At 37.4% G+C, this 21,212-nt stretch overlaps 3 protein-coding genes across 4 annotated transcripts; all 3 read left to right on the plus strand.

The window, feature by feature from the left end:
• The first annotated feature begins 6,985 nt into the window (after positions 1–6,985).
• LOC112193555 lies at positions 6,986–13,319 on the plus strand. 2 transcript variants are annotated; one of them, XM_024333740.2, is made up of 19 exons: positions 6,986–7,329; positions 7,445–8,288; positions 8,387–8,455; positions 8,545–8,743; positions 8,855–8,972; positions 9,147–9,215; positions 9,327–9,408; positions 9,514–9,573; positions 9,684–9,736; positions 9,817–9,995; positions 10,403–10,586; positions 10,961–11,018; positions 11,123–11,179; positions 11,264–11,512; positions 11,827–11,888; positions 12,273–12,329; positions 12,439–12,532; positions 12,641–12,781; positions 12,873–13,319. In XM_024333740.2, the coding sequence occupies exons 2-19, from the start codon at positions 7,572–7,574 to the stop codon at positions 12,954–12,956; spliced, it is 2,532 nt and encodes an 843-aa protein (XP_024189508.1). In that variant the 5' UTR covers positions 6,986–7,329; positions 7,445–7,571; the 3' UTR covers positions 12,957–13,319. The 2 variants fall into 2 exon arrangements, with proteins under 2 accessions (XP_024189508.1, XP_024189506.1); XM_024333738.2 differs by having other exon boundaries at positions 6,986–7,324.
• Positions 13,320–13,919: 600 nt separating this feature from the next.
• On the plus strand, positions 13,920–15,523 carry LOC112193558 (organelle RRM domain-containing protein 2, mitochondrial). The gene is made up of 3 exons (XM_024333747.2): positions 13,920–14,192; positions 14,911–14,979; positions 15,070–15,523. The coding sequence occupies exons 1-3, from the start codon at positions 14,075–14,077 to the stop codon at positions 15,303–15,305; spliced, it is 423 nt and encodes a 140-aa protein (XP_024189515.1). The 5' UTR covers positions 13,920–14,074; the 3' UTR covers positions 15,306–15,523.
• A 324-nt stretch (positions 15,524–15,847) lies between these two features.
• LOC112193557 (arginine biosynthesis bifunctional protein ArgJ, chloroplastic) lies at positions 15,848–20,818 on the plus strand. Its single transcript, XM_024333746.2, has 17 exons — positions 15,848–16,052; positions 16,145–16,243; positions 16,323–16,446; positions 16,550–16,623; positions 17,203–17,247; positions 17,444–17,494; positions 17,593–17,661; positions 17,829–17,887; positions 18,082–18,151; positions 18,372–18,452; positions 18,534–18,620; positions 18,727–18,849; positions 18,956–19,018; positions 19,456–19,533; positions 19,606–19,751; positions 20,218–20,288; positions 20,483–20,818. The coding sequence occupies exons 1-17, from the start codon at positions 15,993–15,995 to the stop codon at positions 20,563–20,565; spliced, it is 1,383 nt and encodes a 460-aa protein (XP_024189514.1). The 5' UTR covers positions 15,848–15,992; the 3' UTR covers positions 20,566–20,818.
• The last annotated feature ends 394 nt before the right edge of the window (positions 20,819–21,212 follow it).

A 21,212-nucleotide genomic window follows, 5' to 3' on the forward strand; every position in this document is an offset into this window, starting at 1 on the left:
TTTAGGGTTAGTTAACCTCACAAAGGCTAGACAACCTCAAACTCTAAGATAACCCAAACTTGGTTTATGCCCTTTCCACATTTTTGTGAGGCCTTCTAGTAATTTTTGCTTTACTGCAAGTCTCACATTTTTCAAAATCTTTTTGCATTGAAGGAATTAAACCCAAGCTACTCATGATTCCCACATATCTACTATTTATATGACATAAACATGCATGCCAAAAATTCAAAGAAGAGAGCATATAAACTGAAGTAGATGCTTGATTATTATTCTCAACATTCAATTTGAACATGTCATCACAAGCATAGCCTTTGCCCACAAATACACCTTTTTTTATGATCACATACTGGTCAGATTCCATAGTTTGTTTAAAATAAGCCTTATTAAGAAGATAACTAGACATTAAATTTTTTCTCATGGAAGGTGTATGCAACACATCTTTCAAAGTTAGCACCCAACAAGAAGTAAATTTGAGTTCCACCTCACCAGTTCCAAGCACATGAGTAGTATGTGAATCTCCAAGCATAACTGTTTTGGGCTCCTTAAAAGAAGTGTATTTCTTGAACCAATCTTTATCATAACAGATGTGCCTATTAGCACCACAATCTGCCCACCATCCTTCAACACCTTGAACCATATTTACATCAGTTATCATTGCCATATATGGTGCTTCAGTGACGTGAGCTTGAGAAACATCCTCATGTTTTCGATAATTGCATTTTCGAGCAATATGCCCACTTTTGCCACAAATATAACAACAAGTATATTGTTGCTTATTTTCTGAATGAGAATATTGGTTTTTATTCACAGAGCTTGGTTTGCCATTATTTTGTTGGTGAGGTTTACCAACTTTTTTCATATTTTTATTCTTTGGCTGCATAAGAGAATTTTTATGAAAATGACCATTGGGCATATTATTATTAGAAGATACTAAATTTACCTTGGAGGTGTCTTTGTTTGTATGTTTCATAAGAACATCTTGACCTCTTGTTTCCTCCTCAATGCGGATGCGAGTCGTCAAGGTCTCCAAGGAAATCTCATTTTGCTTGTGACGCATGGATTTTTGGAACTCTCTCCATGTTAATCTACAAAACTTCTCAATATTTCTTTGAATAACAATGAGTAGTTCATTATAGTCATAAACATTATATGAGAAATAAGTCAAGAGATAAAAAAGAATAGTTATACTCATCTTTCTCAAGTAGAGATCTCCCATATTGTCTAACGGTTTCTCTTGTGCACACTCTATCTTCGGTGAATCTCCTTAAAATTGTTGGTGAAATTACAATAAAAATTATCATTTCTATATGAGAAACTCGTTGACAATAGGCTGAGGCGCGGGTATCTCGCTCTCTTTAAGGAGATTCAAGTCCTCTACGGAATAATGCCGGTGCACCAGAAATCTTGACTTGTCCCCTTCAGGATACAACAGCCTAACAACAAGTTGTGTGGCTCACACCAATCTGCACAAATTGGAGGAACCCAAAGCTCCACCAAAAGAACACATTTCTTTAGCCAAAAAACACACAAACACTTTGGGGGATTTTGGAAAGAAAGTTGATGGGTGAATAGTAGTGTTTCGTAATAGTATTACGTAAAAACAAGGATATCTTTAGCATGTAACAAATGGTGCTATTTATAGACTCTTAGGACACTCCCTATAATTAATAGGGTAGTAACCAAAAGCCATAGGTTACAAGAATTAAAAGCCAAAATAAATCAAAATAAAACACCTTGAGTTACAAAATAAAATTCAAAATAATTCTGAATTTAAACACACAAATAAATTCAGAAATTAAACACAAAATAAATTCACCCAAATTTAATTTCAATAATAAATAAAATATTAAAATGTAACGACACATTTCAATTCCCTTTGTGCTCATAAACATAGATGCACTCTTTTTTTCATGTTGCTACACCTATTCTATGCAAGTAAAATTGTTATTAGCTTTCTAATCTTCAAAGGTAAGTAAAGAGAGGGGCGACTCCATATTATTATTATTTGCCTATATGGTCATACATTAGTTAGAAAGGTAATATCTTATTTGAAGAGTCTCTAAGAGATTTTAAACTATGAACTTTATTAGGATTTTCAAGTCAACTCTTTGATGAGTGTTTTCCCACACTATTCTATTAACCTTTTTTTTTAATTTTTTTAATTTTATGAAAATGTCAACTTATTGATTAATCAGTGAAATTACAAATAATCAGTTAACGACTTATCTCTGTAAGACTGACAAAAGAGCCATAACCCAAGTAATTCAACAATTTTAAAGATCATGAAGCATAGCCAAAACTACCCTACAAACATCCACGGGAAATCAAAGCGGCACAAATGTTGCAGCCTGTAGGTACTTTTGGCGACATATCTCATTTTCGAGAACGTATGAATTCCTTCCCCGGAGGAAAATGAATCCTTACAAAATAACAATTAAAGATAAAGACCAAAACCAGCCAGACCCACTTGTGACAAACCCAAACCCAAGCCCAATCCTATCCAAGAAGCCCTAATGCCCCTTGCATCTTCCACCTTGCAGCCACCACTATCATTGCCACCATCGCGAGAAAGCACTCCAGCTAAGTACCACCATCCAGAAGACCAAAAGCAACACCTCTTCACTTGCCGAGCAATCTTGACCACCAACCAAAGAAACCATCTACAATCATCAAGGCCAAGCCATTAGACACTGACTGTGTTACACCAATAAGGCATACCCAGCCTTCATCCACCATAACCACTCTTTGGCCTTCACCTTGACATTGCAGATAAGTCACACAAACAACCACCATACTGTCGCTCTTTACCGCACCACCGCCAAACTGGGATGGTAGCCCAGAGTCAGGCTATTATGAAGATCACCATAGTTGCACCATTGAGAAATCTGCTCGTAGGAAGCCAAAACCCCCTCCACATAGAGGAACCACTTAAACCACATAAACCCAAAACCCCCTCCACATAGAGGAACCACTTAAACCACATAAACATAGCCGCCCTTAAAACTTAATTCAAAACCAAGTATATGAGAGAGAAGATAAGGAAAAAGTTTCACCGATGACAAGAGCCACTACCACCACCCTAATAATGGCCAATAGAAATAGAAGAACCATCTCCTTGAACCAATTTTGCTAAGTTATTGTCATAAGGCATCAGCCTCAACCTCTCTCTCAAAGAGAGAGTAACCTAAGCATTGCATAGTAGTCTATATTAAGGGTAAATTTGAACCTGCACTGTTCTATTAACATATACACTTAGATTTTTCAATATTCCAACAAATATATATGCAGTAGATAACAATTGGTTACTCTATCTGGTAGGCTCTCCCTAGGGTTTATAGGTGGCGTCTCAGCACGATGGTTTTGGACATGTATCTTACTTTCTCGACCTCTTGCGAGGGCGTGGAGGCTTCGTTTGGCATTCTCTAGTATGGGAAAGTTGTTGCCTCATTCGGTTTCTCTGCATCTCTCTCCATGAAGGAGATGTGATTAAATTTCTGACTTCTGATCGGGCTTTTGATGCTCTGGCACTTTATGGTGGTGATGTGCCTCGTTGGTAGAGCCGACTCAGTCTGGGTTTGGGATCACGACACACCAGTGTGATGGCTCCATGTTTGGTTGTCAAGTTTGATGCGGCGTCCGTCGGTGTGCCCGTGGCTGAGTCTGGCTGCGGTGGAGTGTTGTAGTCCGTCGTCGATATTAGTGGTGATGGTGGCGATCTTTCCTCTTTTGGAGAGGTTGACTATGGTGCGCAGAGCATGTTTGGAATTCTTGTGGCGGCGGCAGCCTGACTGGCAGTCCTGCGTTTTCTGGTGAGGGCAATTCGTTGGATAGTTTCCGATTTGCGGAAATGGAGATGACGACCTGCTTTTGAGGATGGATGGCAGTATGGATTAAGTGGGTTTCTTCTTGAGTTATATGCCTGGGTAATGTGACTGTATTCTTTGGGTCTTGGGCTAGCTATTAAGCCTTGGGCCTTTCTCTTTAATAGCTTGGTCTATTTTTTACTTGAACTTGGGGTAGCCCCCTCTGTGTATTGTGGTCACGGTTTCGTAGAATAAGCAGTCTTCTTCCTTTGCCATTTCATTGTCTTGATTCTTTAGTTATTAGTGCTTATTACTATGGTGATAACATTTAGGTTATCTAGGGTAGCCTAACATGACTTAATATTGATGTGGCCCTCGCGAGTAAGTCATATTTGTTGTTACCTACTATTGGTTCTATACTTCTATAAAAATATTGATATCCTATTCCCTTAACACACACACACACACTCACACGTGCATTTCTATTTTGATATATTTATTTTGGATAATTTTCTATTTTGATTTTAGAATTACTAAATATTAGTTATTTTATGTACTTTGCTCTATAAAACAGTTCAGTCCATCACATTCTAAATCAAATAGAATATTCCTCAATTATACCCCTCATTTTCTCCTCTTTTTAAATTTATTATTTTCTCTTTTTTTCTTTTCTTTTCTGCTTACCTTTCCTTCTCTTCCCTACCGAACCGGCTTACACTCCTTCGAGGCCTCTCCTATAGGAAGAATAGGTAATCCAAAAAAAAAAAAAATAGAGAGAGAAAAAAAGAAAAAAAAGAAAAGAGGAAGTTAGGGGTATAATAGTTATTTTACACCCACTAGGTGAGTAATTGAGAGAATTAATGGAATGTTTACTTACTTGGAATGGAATGGAATGATTACGGAGTAAAAACACCCCTGTGTTTACTAACACATAAAAGAATCAGAATGATTCCAGGTAAAAGAATTCCTGTGTTTACTAACACATGAAGGAATCGGAATTGGTGTAGGTCCCACCTATTTATCAGGAATCGATTCCTGAATACTCATGAATTCGATTACGAAGGGGGGAGATGCGTTTAGGAATCATTCATCCGGAATCAATACCGATTCCTTTCTTCTCCCATTCCACTTGTCTCCGATTCATTATTATTTTCCATTCCAAGTAAGTAAACGTGCCATAAGAATATTCTATTTAGAGACTGAATTGTTTTAGAGAGCACAAGACAAAGAGTAACTAGTATTTAATCCATTTTAGAATTTAACAAACGAGCTTAGTAAGAATCATTCATTTCAATAAACAACGATGAGATCTCAATAAAAAGAAAAACATATATGTTATTGGATATACCTACCAGTAAACTCGCAATTCATGATTTAGGGCTCCCATAGTACCCCACATTAGTTTTGACTCCTTGTAGAACACATATTACGTGAGTATGATCAAAATCCATCTTCATTGTACTTCAGTGAAAATTACACAACTATGATCTCCCCTCGAGATAATTATGTGCTTCATTATTAAAGCTGGAGATTTCAAAAATGAGAGAGGGGCTAAGTGATATTGCTTGTTGTGTTTTATTATGGATGTCTTACTTGAAGAAGCACGCGGCGATTTCTCTAATATTTAAAGTAGATTTCTTCATTCATGCTCATATAGTGAGACCATTTTAAGAAATAGTGATGGATAAGTGCATTTCAACCGAGTGTGTTAAATTTAAAAGATGATATTATGATAAACTAAACTATGAATTTATTTTTAGCCATTGGATTTACTTATAAATCACAAATCTTCATAAACTATCATTTAAGTGAGCAGACTTCTAGATTTTGTTTATTTATCTCGTGCATATTTTGCTTGACAATTCTGAAATAATAATATAGTCCGATCACCATGTGTATATAATGTAATTTGATATTAAAGTTTTTTCATCTGCTGCATTGGTCCTCACTAAAGTCGAGTTATCTAATTGGCCTAGACCACCAAATGCATGACACTATCACATGATAATATAAGACTATAAATATAATTACTTGACTATGCTAGGAACTACCCGCAAATGCACTGCACAAGCAAAATATGTATAAGAAAATATGACTTGTGGATCTATCATGAGATCTTTCATCACGCAAAAACAACATTTGTGGATGAATATAATGTAATGATTGAAACAAATATATGCATTGGAATAGTAATCTTTGAGGATCTCAGTATCTTTCATTTTCAAATTTTCTATATCTCTTCTCATAGTTTTAGTTTGACGGAACGTATCCTTGCAGTAATATAAAACTTCTTAGTAAATTCTAAGCTTCCTTTAATGTAGTAGCTAATGTTCATAAATCTAAACAATGAAAATAACAATTAATTGAAAGTTATGTAAGAATTGAAACAAATATATATATATATATATATACTATTATTAAGAGAAGAGGGTTTGTTAGTCAAAATAAAAAATGTTTGATTTTGACAAAAATGACCTTAGAAGATTAAAAAACTTTCAGAATTAATTAAATCACAAAGACAATTATGACATTTATAAATATACTTTTATTATAAAAACTATCTTTTTTTAATGATAGTTTTATTTTTTATTTTTGAAAAAAATAAAATAAAAAATATTTACACATGCAAAACATGTGTGGAGAATGACTGGTTTATGTTTATATTTACAATGAAAATTACAAGTAATTGAAATTTAATCGATAAATTTTCTGTTTTATCATTTTTGTCCAAAAAATAATAATTGGGTAGTTCAATTGCTTCACCGTGACTCCTTCATTAATTCAAACAAAACAGACGGAAAACAGAAACGTCTGTTATCCATATTTTCTCGTACTTTCCCGGCGATGACAGCTGTTCTCCCATCGGTTATGAAATCATCACCCCGCCAAGAGTCTCCACAATCTCTGGGATGCCGCCACCTGGACCATCCAACGGTCCACACTCAACCAATGACGCAATCAAAAACCATCATAAAAGCAGCGGGAGTAGACAAATCTCTTAACTGCGCCACCATCACACGTGTCCTCGACGTGACAGTTCCAGTTCCCCCTAAAAACTTCCCAACCTCCACGCCACGTGGCTCAATACGATAGGCCGAGAAATCGGGCCCATCGACTTTATCCACCACCTGCCTTCTCGTTTCTTCCAAAGTTTGCAATTCCATTTCCAATTTTATCCTGAAAAAAAAAAAAAATAAATAAAAGAAAGGAGGGACTCTATCTCTCTCTCTTCCTCAAAAGTTGAATCTCGAGCGCGAGCCAAGCTTTTCGTTTCTCTCCTATTTTGCCGCTCTGCACGTTAGTTACCCTCTGAAACTGAATTGCAAAAACCCTAACCCTTCCACATCCCGCGTTAAATTTTCACTCTTCGATCTCACTCCCTCTCTTTCTCTCTCTCTCTCTCTCTCTAAATTCCAGATCTCTTTCTTTCCAGATTCGATTGGATCTCTCTGACCTTTTCTGTCTGTTTATTCGGATTTGGAGGAGGCCTTGTTCGATTTGATTTTCTCAGATTTGGATCAGTAAGGTTCTTCTCAATACGAATTTCGGTTTTTCTTTTCGATTTGTGTGGTTTTGGTTATAGTTCTTGATTTTAGGATCAGACTGTTATCGAATTCTGAGGCTTATTCATTTCTGGACAGATTGGATTCGACAGAGTTGTGAATTGGGATTCGATTTTGGACGTGTGGTTTTTTGTTATTGAATGCTGTATCGGAAGCTTGGAGAGTGGATTGATTGGCAGTGGAATTGAATTTCGAGTGGAGTTGTATGGGAGAAGAGGATCGATTGACAAATGGGGGAGTGGAAATCGAGAGCTTCCCGAGAACTGAATTGAAGCGAGACCATCAGTGTCTCGTGGATGATACTGAGCCGGACTCTTTTCCAAACAAGAAGCAAGCCAAAGAGGTCTCGAATGAAGATATACGCTCCGAAGTTTCGAATCCGGTTGTCTCTCCCAAGGAGAATGGCTCCAGCTTTCAGGACATTACTAGCCAACCGGCGGAGTTGGCAAATAGTAATCAGGTAGAGTGTGGAGAAGTGACTTCTTCGAGTTTGGAGAATTCCGGCTCCGAGGAGGAGAGTTTGAGCGTTGGAGAGCCTGCTGAGAATGACAATGGCCAGATTGAGACGGATACGACTCGTGTTGTAGTTGAAATTCCTAAGCCGTCTAGTTCATCTGGGATTCGCAAAATCACGTTTAAGTTCAGCAAAAGAAAGGAGGATTATGAGAACCAGGTGTTTACTTCATTGAGTCAGACTGTACATAATGGGTTTGGAAGTGATTCGTCCTATGGAGGTGAGCCTGGAAGTGACTTTCGAGAAATGGCTGGTACGAGTTGGGGGATGCGAGAAAGGTCACATGCTCATGTCAGGGAGTCGGTCTCTAACAAGGTTCCAGAGTGCTACCCTAGTAATGTTAAAAAGCTATTAGCTACTGGTATTCTTGATGGAGCTCGAGTGAAGTATGTTTCCACTGGGTCACAGGTACTTTATATGCTAGAAGTGTGTATAAATTCTCTCATATGCTTGCAGTTTGAGCTTTTATTTGTCGAGAGGCCTAATAGAAATTGTACTCTTGGCAGGTGGAGCTAGACGGAATTATAAGTGGTGGTGGTTATTTGTGTGGCTGTTCATCCTGCAATTACACCAATGTAAGTTTACTCACTCTTCATATTTGACTATTTGTTTCTAGTTTAATTGAGATATGAGTTATAACTGATTCTTTTCATGATATCAACAGGTGCTCAGTGCGTTTGAGTTTGAGCAGCATGCTGGTGTCAAAACTCGCCATCCCAATAATCATATATTCTTGGAGAATGGAAGGCCGGTTTATAATATCATCCAAGAATTGAAGACTGCTCCACTCAACAAGCTGGATGAAGTGATAGAGGCAGTAGCTGGTCCTGCTGTTAATGAAGGGTTCTTCAGGATCTGGAAAGGTGATAAAATATCTGTACCCAGATAATATTCCTCACATTATAGATAACTAAGTAACACTTGCTCAAAACTTTACCATCTAATATTTTTTATTTATTTATTTTAATCTGTAGAATCTCTTTACTGCTTTGATGGGGCTGAAGTGGATAAAAGACATTCCGTGAAGCTTCCTAAATTGCCTCGGGTTCCCAAGAAGCCCAAGCTTCCTAAATTGCCTCATTCATTGCCCAGGTATCAAGCTTACACTTTGGATTTTCTCGTCTTTACACTAAATGTTTGACATCTTATTCTGTCATGCAGTATTCTAGATTCCATTTCATTGATATTGGTTTGTTCAGCTCAGCTTATATTAGATAATATGCATTCTCTTGCATGGGAAAAACTGAAACTATATCTGTTGTGCAGACCAAGCTTCCATACTCCTTACTCTGTTATGCACCAGAAGAAAACTACCGGACGTGGCAATAAGAGAAGGTATCACCCTTCCCCTTCTTCTTTTCATTTTGTATTTGAGATTTCTATATGAAGTTGTTCCAATAATTTGCTATTTTTTTTTATTGATCGGGAAATTTGTGCTATTGGTAGGGATAATGATCTGCACCGGCTACTATTCATGCCAAATGGGCTTCCAGATGGGGCTAAATTGGCATACTATATGAAAGGACAGGTATGCTGTTAAAAATTATATTCCCCCTGTTGAAGCTGGTTCCAGGTTTTAAATATGTGCCATTTTCAAATTTTAGTGATCTGGTGATTAACTGATTATTCTCAGAGAATACTTGGAGGCTATAAGCACGGGAATGGTATAGTATGTAATTGTTGCAACAAAGAGGTAAATTCCGAGCTGCACAGACCACATTAAATATGATTTATACATTTTATGCTAGACCCTCACTCCCTGATCTCTCTCTCATCAATTTCGTGCTATGTGCTTTTGAACAGATAAGCCCTTCACAGTTTGAAGCTCATGCCGGAATGTCTGCAAGGCGTCAACCGTGAGTAGCCTCCAAAGAACTTTGGTAGTTTGTTTTAGTTGTTTAATGTCTCATATACGAAAACCCATGTCCTTTTGCAGCTATCGTCACATCTATATATCCAATGGATTGACGCTTCATGATATAGCCACGTCATTGGCCAATGGGCAGAACCTTACGACTGGTGCCAGTGATGGAAGTGATGATATGTGTGCAGTATGCGGACATGATACCGGGAAGATGATTCTTTGTGATGGATGCCCTCGTGCTTTTCATGAAGGTTAAGATTCATTTTGAATTTTATTGTTAGATGCTTGGTTTTATTTTTGTTGAAAATTATACATCTTTTATTATTTTTGGGCTTTTGGCATTCCATCAGATTTCCAGATTTTTTTTTGTGATGTCTTTTTAGTCACAAGTAACTAAATGCTATGCAAAAGGCCCTATTTTATCCAACTATGTTGGCTGGGCTAGTATGTCTACCATACTTTCTTTGATGATGCCTTTAGTCTTTCCCTTGTTTTAGTATTTCAGTTGAACTGTTCTTTTATTATTTATTATATTTTTTATTTTAAAAAAAGAGGTTTGGGTGGTTTTTGCTGCACATGACATTATTAAATTTTGTCACTCATGAAGCACATTTCTCTCCCTCCCTTATTTCTGGGTCTAAATAGTTTCATATTGCAGCTTGTTTGAATTCAGAATGGATTCCTGAAAGCGATTGGCATTGTCCGAATTGTAGAGATAATTTTCAAAATGTTAGTAAAACTGCTGCTGGAGGATCTTCAAGTATTGCAAGACCAATTGTAATACGTTTGACACGGGAATTCAAAGCACCTGAAATTGAAATCGGTGGTTGTGTCCTCTGCAGGTGTGTTGCTATAGCTTTTATAAATCATTCATTCTTCTGTACATATTAGGTTGTTATAAAGTGAAGATTTTTTTTTCTGGGAAGGGCAAGTTTTCTATGAAATCTGGGTCGAAGGGAACTCATAGTATAAAGGTGCGGTAACTTGATCAGATTTTATTAGTCCGACTGCATTACCTCTCTCAACATGATGCTATGGCTACAAACAGTTTCTTGGGAATACCATGTTTTAATTTGGATAATTAGTTTGTTATCTAAAAGTGAAGAATGTAGATTGTAGGTGTGCACTGCAGAAGTGATCTCTTTGATTGATTAACTCGTTTTTGTTTTGTTATTAGTTATGTTTAACTGTTAACTGTTTATATAATTTTTATTAGGAGAAACGACTTCAGTGCAGCTTTATTCGATGAGCGAACGGTTATAATCTGTGACCAAGTATGTCTTGCCTTTCCATTCTTCTGTTCATATATACTTGGAATTATGTCAAATTATCTCTACCACTCATGTCATTGTTTTTCTCACCCTTGATTCTTATTCAGTGTGAGAAGGAGTATCATGTTGGTTGCTTACGGGACAATGGATTATGCGACTTAAAGGTGAGTTTTTACTTTTTAGTCATGCAATAGTTTGTACTTTTTGGTTGCTAGGGTAATAATTAATTTTCTTTCACCTTACTGCAGGAACTCCCCAAGGATAAGTGGTTTTGCTGTGATGACTGTAATAGGATTTTTGAGGCTTTACAGAATTTAGTATTCAAGGAAGCAGAGCGGGTTCCAGCTCCATTGTCAGATCCAATAATCAGGAAGCATGCAGATAGAGGTATATTTATTGATGGAGTGGCAGATGATGTTCAATGGAGAATTTTCAGTGGAAAAAGTCGCTGTCCAGAACATCTACCGTTTTTATCAAGTGCTGCTGCGATTTTTCGAGTAAGTATATGTGATTCCATGATGTATTTTGCCCTCATTGTTTGATATTTTTGTTCAATATTTCAAAGCACTTCAAAAATTGTTGCCTTCATGTGAACTGGGACTTGTTTTTCTTTTTCCTTCCCAATTGTTTGTTGCAATTCCCAAATATCCACCTGTGTGCGGATCTGGTAGTTGATGTTTCATATCTGTTCTCATGCTTCCATAAGAATTATGCATGCGTGTGTGTCTATTACCCTTATGTATACAATTCTACTTCTTAATATACATACATACAATTTTGCCTAATTATATGTCCTGTTTATTATTGCCAGGAGTGCTTTGACCCCATTGTTGCAAAATCTGGTCGTGATTTGATTCCTGTTATGGTATATGGGTAAGTAATCCCTTTTGTGCGTTGACATGCTTCTTAATCTGCAAAACTTGTATAGGCATACACTTGAGCCCAGATACAACAGTAATTGTTTCAGTCAAGATTATTTGTGAATATTTATGTTACACCTTATAATGTTTTCAAATTGTTGAATGGGTGATATTATTTCGAGCACAAACTTTGTTAGACACATCATATCTAAAAATTAGATGTTGATGTAAGAATATTTCCGTTGGTCCAAGTAAATCTATAATCCCAATTGAAGTTTCAAACTTATAAGAAGGCTATAGACATTGATTTTTGTCGTTCTTGTGTAGCTTGTTGTGTTTGGTGGCTCAATGTTAGATTTCTGCTAACGGTAAGCACTTTTTTTTCATTGTACTTCAGGAGAAATATTTCAGGCCAAGAGTTTGGAGGAATGTATTGTGTTGTCTTAACAGTGAGGTATGTTACTGTTCTGGTATTATTGTTGCTTCTTTTTTCTCTATTGAAACTGTACTTAGTCTTACACAGTTGATAATCATCTTGTTTCTGATTCTATTATTTTGGACAGGTCTGTTGTTGTATCTGCTGGTCTTCTTAGGATTTTTGGTCGGGAAGTTGCTGAGCTTCCGATTGTGGCTACAAGTAGAGAACATCAAGGAAAAGTAAGCATGGATGTCGAATCTGAAATCCTCACTTGTCCAGCTGATATTACTAATCTGAGAACTAGTTGCTTGTTTGTGTTGGACCTCATATGTTTGTTCTTCTTATAGGGTTATTTCCAAGCATTATTTTCCTGTATAGAAATGTTACTCCTTTCCCTGAAAGTGGAAAAACTGGTTCTCCCTGCTGCTGAGGAAGCGGAGTCAATCTGGACTAAGAAATTAGGCTTCCAAAAGATGAGGGACGAGCAAGTAAGTGAATTGCCATACTTGTTTGCTTGGAATCTTTTGTTGGTCTCTCAAATGTGGAATGTACTAACAGCAGAATATTGTTGTCTCTCAGCTATCAAAATATATGAAGGAGGTTCAGCTGACAGTTTTCAGGGGGACATCGATGTTAGAAAAGATGGTGCGGTCGATGGATTGACAACTTGTCGATTTCTTGAAAAGTTCCTGATGTTAGATTTAGAACATCTTGCTTTTTTTATATATTTATTTTTGATAGTGATTCATGTTTCTGGTATGTCTCCTGGTAGTGATTCATCTCCCCTATGAACCAGCTGATGAGTAGGGAAATGAGTTGAAGAGAAATATGTAAAAAGAAAAAAAAGAAAAGTAGTGCATGCTGACCTTTTATTATGCATGCATCCAGCGTATTTTTTTCCTTCTATTTTTTTGTTTTCACGTTTCAGGGATAATGTATCACGAAATTTTCCTTTTTGAAAATGGAAAAAAAGAAGTATCCATTTTTTTTTTTGGTTGTAAGAAAAATAAATGTCACCAGTTTTTACTGGTTGCTCTTTTTCTGTTAATGAACTGGCATTTTGGCTATTTATTGTTTTCAAGGTTGGATGGATTTGGGTTGCGTAGTTTTCCTTCCCTTAAATTATGATCCACAAACATTAACATGGGCATGCTAACATCTAGTTTGATTCTGAATGTTTCCAATAAGCCCTTTCATCTTTTCTACTAAAAAAAAAAAGGCCCTTTCATTTTTTGATGTTAAGGGGGAGAGGCATCCATCACTTATTGTAGGTGAAAGATTTAATACCTGCACTCAAATGTAGAATGTTTTGTTCAGAATCATTCAGTCGGGTGGCATAAGTCTCTTATTTGTAAATGGAAGGTTGTTAGTTTGATTTATTGAACTACAACGATTTTGAATTGTTGATGTGATTAAGAAAAAAATGTAGCATGTCCATTCCCTTTTCAAGTAAAAAGTCTCAGAAAATGCATCCTTTCCATGAGGAGGAAAAAAAGGAAAGAAAGAACAATAGCCTGCTTCATTTTGTGCTATGTAAGTTGTAACTGGGCTTATCTCTGGCTGGCCGGCCCTACAGGTTGCAGAAAATACCAGAAACCCCCACGTTTTTTTTTTTTTTTGTTAAAAAAGAGAGAGAGAGAAAAAAAGTCTGAAGGACCTGAGGGTTTAGCAGCTTCTCTGCGTGGACCCAAACCTTTACGTTGTCTCATCGTCAATAAACCCTAAACCCCCAAAAAATCCCCAACTCGGTTATCATTTCCATCGGATTCGGATCGTCTCAGATGGCGTTCATGTCTAGCTTCCGTCGCGTTCTTGGCGGATCGGCATCTGCTCTTCCATCCCAATTCGCTGCCATTCGTCACAATACAACCCTCACATCCCCTAAGCTATTCATCAGCGGTACATTTCATTCTTCACTCTCGATTTTTCTTTGTTATATAATTCCTCTCACTGTGATTTTCCTGTAAGAAAGTTGATTGAATTCTGTGTGTTGATTATTGCAATATGTGTATTTGGGTTATTGGTTTTGATGGGTTTCTTTCTTTTTGGCTATGGGTAAATATTGGTGTATGGTTTCCTCCCAAATGATGCGAGCTCTAGTAGGCCTATTTGTAATGCGCATTCTTGTGCCTGTTTTGAGTGTTTATAGTCCCTTGAACCTAGCTGTCCTGAATTTTGAGTCTTATTCATTGCCACAGCCATCGGTGTTCATTTTTGGTTTTCTGATTCTTAATCTTGCTTGTTAGAAGCTTTAGACTAATGGGTTCCTACTTGTTGGAAGATCGTGAGAAGTATAGTGTTTCTAGTTTTAAGGCTGTTTTTAATCCCTAAATCAGAGTCGCAATCAATGTGGCAGTGTTATTTGGCCGTACCGAGTTGAAGCATTTTAACCCTTAAGAATTTGAGATTGCCAGAAGTTAGAGCATTCACCAAATTCCGATGCGATACAAAGATGTCGTCATATCATCTTTACTATAAATTTTGAGAGAGATTCGTACATGCTTCTATTAATGTGTATAGAGGTCTACTAAAGATCGTACTCAGTTATTCATTACATGACTTTTTCTAATGACATGCGATGAATCTGAAGCGTAATTGTTGTCTTTGCAATGAACAGGACTTTCGAGATTAACAACTGATGAAAAACTTAAGCAGACGTTTTCTGAATTTGGGCAGATTGAACAGGGTAAGAGACTTGTTTCTTTTGTCCTAACTTCCTCTCCCTTTCTTGGGTTGCTTCTGTTGTTAACTTGCATTTGCATTTATGATTCTGCAGCAAAAGTGATAACCGATAGGGCAACTGGAAGATCAAAGGGGTTTGCTTTCATTACATACTCAACGATTGAAGAAGCTGAGAAGGCAAAAGAAGGAATGAATGGCAAGTTCTTGGATGGGTGGGTCATTTTCGTTGACCCTGCCAAGCCTAGGGAGTATAGACCCCCACCTCAAGCGCAGCAAGAGTCTTCTGATAATGGTTTCAAAGTAAACAAGACAATTGGATGGTGTGGATGATTTCGTTGGTTACTCGGTGGATCTCATTGTGATGAAAGGAAGGCAATTTAAACATTATACCTCATTGCCATTTGTATTAGTATGAACAGACTTTTAGGTGGATTGTTTTGAACAGGGAGACCTTGCTAACCTTGTTCTGTATGGGTTCATTTTGGCCTCTGTTGGACTACTTCAGTGCTTTAATCTACATGCCAATGTAGGCTCTCTTTCATTAGTGCCTTACATACTTTAAATGTCTTTTCTGCCCAGTGCTCAACCTTTTGGGTCTACTTTCATTGTCTAAGTTGGACAAATTTCCGTTTAATATGAGGACATAGCATCTTCACCATACAATTCAATTCAATGATCAAATCGAATTTCTCTTTGTTGTTAGACAAACTGTATTGATCAAATCGAATTTTACTTCTTGTTTGACAAATTGAATATCCAAGTAGCTTTGAGTTTGTCTAATTTGTTTATTTTTTCTTTTACACAAGTAAGTGACTACATGACTTGTGACATGATAAGTCTTTATTTCGTAAATGAGAGCGTGAGAATCACGTGCTGTTTCCACTATAGTATATAGCCGCTCCTGCTCGAAACGTGAAGGGCGCAAAAACCCTACTGACTTCTAAACCCGGAAACCGCAAAACACTGTTTTTCAAATTCAATTTCCAGAACGCAGTAATTTCCGATTCCGGTGCCAAGATGTATCTATGTCTTCCTCACTACGTCTCCATCAAATTTCCTGCATTTCACTCTTCAAAGGTCACTTTTCACTTTTCGCTCCAAAACTCTACTGTCTAATCATCTGTCCCTCTTCTTCATTCTGATCTCATTTTCGTTTTGCTTCGTCTCAGATGGACTTCAAGCTTCGCGCCATTTCAATGTCGGCAACGGAAGCCGCTAATCACGTTCCGGCGGCTCCGATTTCGCTCCCTCAAGGGCCTTGGAAGCAGGTGAGCCTTCTGAACGACGCCGTCTTGGATTGACTGGTTAGTCAATTTTGTTTCACTGTAATTCTGTGTGAGTTTGTAGGTTGCCGGCGGAGTTACGGCGGCGGAGGGATTCAAAGCTGCTGGTTTATACGGCGGTTTGCGCGCCAAAGGAGATAAACCTGATCTTGCACTTGTCACTTGTGACGTTGATGCCATTTCTGCTGGTCAGCTGTGCATTTTGTTTGATGTTCTTAGTTCAAATTAATAGTCTCTTAAGCTGATTAATGTGTTGATAGTCATGGTGTTTTCGTTTTTGTTTACTTTTAGGATCATTTACTACAAATGTGGTAGCAGCTGCACCTGTGTTATACTGCAAAAGTATATTAAACACTTCGAAAACGGTATGCCAGGGTATATTGTGATTTGAATGCTTCGTTTATTTATTATTCGGTGATGATGAGAGTGATCAACTTGTTGTTTGGGGGTTTCTTTGGTGATTTAATTTCGTGATCGGATAGTTGTGTTAGTCATGGATACTATTTCTCTAATAAAGACCACTATGGTGATATTTCTTCTTCCTGAAGACCGACATAGATTAAGCCGCTCAAAATTCTTGGCTTTTGAATTATTCATGGAATGATCACATCCATCAAGTTCTGTCTTCGATGGCTATGGGTTTAAGAATATTGGTTTCACTTTTGCTTATACTAAGGAGGTTGAATGTTGAGTTTTTAACTTAAGTGGGGGTCAGAACTTTCATGACCTTGAACTGCAACTTTCTGATAGGGGTGATTTTTTATGTGATAATTAGGAATCAGTGAATCATACTCTCCTGGGTCCACCTTGAATATTAGTTTTTATCTGGCGACCAACTTATATGTTTAGTCTGTATATATATTTGTAATGTGTTTAATAATACTTCTCATGTTTTAGTTTTGTCATAATCTGCTAATGGCAAATTTGTTTTTACAACTTGTTAGGCACGGGCAGTTTTGATAAATGCTGGCCAAGCCAATGCAGCAACGGTAAGCTTTCAGAACAACAAGATGCTCTGTAACTTCTTTCTGTATTGTGTTTCATTATCAATGCAGTAGGATTTATTGATATATGTGCTCAGTTTGTCATTTATTTTGTCCTCCATATATTTGGGATTTGAGTCACTCTCTAATATGTTGTTACTATTCTTCGTACATGGCTAAGAAACTTTCCAATCTTGTTCAGGGTGATGCAGGTTATCAAGATGTAATAGAAAGTGCCAGCAGCCTTGCTAAGGTATGTGACATTCAGGGTGACAGATATGTCAATCTCATAGATATTCCTGCATAGGCTGGTTTGGGATGTCATTGTAATTATGAATCTTTGTCCTTAAGCTACTTCAAATAAGGCCAGAGGAAGTGCTGATTGAATCCACTGGCGTGATTGGGCAAAGAATAAAAAAGGTAATGTCTAGCAACTCCATGCCTATTTCCTTATTATGCTAACCAAACTGATGTGCACAGTATTTCTTGGAAGAGTAAACAGATCAGCTAAAATATTGCATGAAAAATTTGTAGACATATAATATGATTCTGTACAAAATGATTCATTCTCTAGGCCTCATATGCAGGAAGCACTTTTGAACTCTCTTCCAAACCTGGTGAAATCACTATCACCGGCAACTAAGGGGTACATATTATACTTATCAACTTAACCCAGATAATTAACATTTTTTCTTGCATTAGATACCTGTTTATTTATATTTTCGCCAGTACCTATTCTGTTTAGTATCTTTAACGTGTTTTTTTCTTCTCTCTGTTCCTGCTTTACTTCTTTGTCGTGAAGCAAAGGGGATTAATAAGTAAGTTTGTCTTGTTCTGCAGAGCAGATGATGCAGCAGTGGCAATCACGACTACTGACCTTGTTAGCAAGAGTGTAGCAATTCAGTCTCAGGTGTGAAGATCTTGTATCCCGTATGTATAACTGCAATATTGAAATTAAGTTAATTGCTGATTAGCTGTAGAAGCTTTGTCTTGTGAAGATTTATAAGTACTATTTCAGTATCCTGTTTTATTTAGTTTGTAGAAAATCAAAATTCTTGAAATCTGAAACTTATAGCTATGACCTTACTAGAAACCAGTCAGGTCCTAACAGAAACTCGTGAATTCATCAGGTTGGCGGCACGAACATAAGAGTTGGGGGAATGGCAAAAGGTTCCGGGATGATCCACCCAAATATGGCTACCATGCTTGGTGTATGTGTCTTCTGATGCTTCTTTCTGGATGTTGTTGAGTAGCTCAAAACATCAACTGAGTATGATAATTACCTGGAACAGGTAGTAACAACTGATGCCGTGGTTAGCAGTGATGTTTGGAGAAAAATGGTTCAAATTTCTGTAAATAGAAGCTTCAACCAGATAACAGTATGTAAAGAGTGCTCTTAACTCAATTGATTAACATCATAACATAGTATCTTGTTGCAATATGTTTCTTAGTATGATAACCCACTTCAGGTATGGTTTGCTGCAGGTAGACGGAGATACCAGTACCAATGATACTGTCATTGCCTTAGCTAGTGGGTTGTCTGGATCAACCAAGATATCAACCTTTAACAGTAATGAGGCAGTACAACTTCAAGCATGTCTTGATGTGGTGAGTGCAGCTCAATTTGACTCTTCTGTACCTTGCCTGACATTTATTCTTCAGCAGCAATTCTTGGGATTCAGTTTATGTAAATCGTAATGTATTCATTTTCCAGGTAATGCAAGGTCTTGCCAAATCAATAGCTTGGGATGGAGAAGGAGCAACATGCCTAATTGAGGTGCGCAATCTTTTGAAGGATATTTGTACTAACCGAACCTCAATCAATACTGTAATAACTTTCCTTCCGAGTATAACACAAAGCTTAGCACTGCAAATAAAAGTGCATAAAAGTAGAAATCTGAAGCAATCAGTGTGATTTTAAAATAATCGAGTCTTAAATTTTGTGATCCTCTAGGCTTTAAACCTTTCATATGCTACTTAATCTTTATCTTTAAAATGTTTTCCACATTGCAAAATTTCCCTCTTGCTGTAGTTTCCCCGTTCTTCCAATTTTGGAATTTGAATTTTGAATTTTGTATCTCAATTTGTCATGTAAAATGCTCAATGAGGGATCCATTTACATGAGTACTAGATATGCAGTTATTTGTGCTCTCTTTAACTGAGGTCTTTCATAAATGACTTCATAACGTTGCTAACCCAGACTTAGTTTTGCAGGTCACAGTGACTGGTGCAGGCAGTGAGGCTGAAGCAGCAAAGATAGCGCGGTCTGTGGCATCTTCTTCGCTTGTTAAGGCATGATATCCCAACTCTATTTTTTGATGTTTCTATACTGAAAATTTTACTGACTTTTGAAAATGTCAACAGGCTGCTGTATATGGAAGAGATCCAAACTGGGGACGCATCGCTGCTGCTGCAGGCTATGCGGGTATTTCTTTTGATCAAACTAAGCTTCGAGTATTGCTAGGTGATACTCTGCTGATGGATGGTGGGGAACCACAATCCTTCGACAGGTAACAGAAAGGATTCTCGTTGACTTTTTTCTAATTGAATATTTGGACTAGAACAAAGAACTGGGTCCGTCTAGTTACACATTCCTACCATATTGCTACTTCTATAACTCCTTCCACTACCTACATACAATGCTGGTTATCACTTAGGGTGTTGTGGAAGGAGAATTTGTATACCATTCCAATAGGAGATTGTTATTTTTAGGAACAAATCATGAATTTTCTTTTACCTCAAGAGCTTGTGTGATAAAGTTCCCAATAGTCTGTTTCACATGTCGTTGGAATTGTTTCACTGTTCAATTGTGCTCAGATATGAAGTGTTGGTTGCTGTATGTCTCTGACAACTAATACATTCAACTTTAGTTTGCTAAAAGATGTTTGATTCAGTGTCGAAGCACGTTTTACTTTACAGCAAGTTACCTGCTCATATCCAAAATTCAGTGGTTTGAGTATTTGGATTTCTTTTCAGGGATGCGGCTAGTGCCTACCTCAGGAAAGCCGGTGAGATCCATGGCACAGTTGTAATCAACGTAGCTGTCGGTAAGTTTCTGATCAGTGTTTAGCATATGCAAAGTTAATTTGTCTGATTGAGACCCAGCAAATATAATTGCAATACTTCTTCCATCTGCCTGGGTACTAGTTTTGAAGCAAACCTCAAAATCTCAACTCACTTTGTAGATCTTTCATGTATCACTACTCTTATCGTTTTTGATATGTCTGTTCCTTTCCGACAGGTGATGGACCGGGACATGGTCAAGCATGGGGCTGTGACTTGAGCTATGATTACGTCAAAATAAACGCCGAGTACACAACATAGATTCTCTCATTTTCTCCTTGTGCCACCCAGTATTAGACTTCTTGACACACTTTTCTGTTTCATTTTCATTTTTAATCCAAAAGCACTCAACAAGTTGAATGTGGAACACTCGGAGCCTTTTAACGCAGCCATATAGTATCCAGTATCCAGTCTGTAAGAATTTATGATAAGAAATTTACCTCTATTTACTAATTTAATTACCTAAAACCATGTGCGATGAATACAAAACCTATATTTGGAATTCTCAGATTTAGTAATAATCTTGAATTTTAGCCATTGCATTGCTCTTTATACTTTTAATAGCAGTGCACACTGATAGAATAATTGATCATTTACTTAACCTAGAGCTCTTCCACTCTTTGACAAAGTAAAAACTCCTTTATCTTATCTCAATCGTCCTTCTCAGATATTTATTCGGCGTAAAAAGAGAAGGAAAAGAAAAACATGACTATTTGATAAGGTTAAAAACTAGGGGTGGGCACTTGAACCCGGAATCCCGAACCCGACCCGGTCCCGTCCCGAAAACTGCCGGGACGGGACGGGTTTGAAACTTCAAATTTTACTATTTGGGCCCGTCCCGTCCCGTCCCGTTTTAACGGGACGGGTTTCGGTTTGGTTCGAAGAAATCCCTAAGAGGCCCGACCCGT

Source organism: Rosa chinensis, chromosome 3 (assembly GCF_002994745.2).
Source record: "Rosa chinensis cultivar Old Blush chromosome 3, RchiOBHm-V2, whole genome shotgun sequence".
NCBI lineage: Eukaryota > Viridiplantae > Streptophyta > Magnoliopsida > Rosales > Rosaceae > Rosa > Rosa chinensis.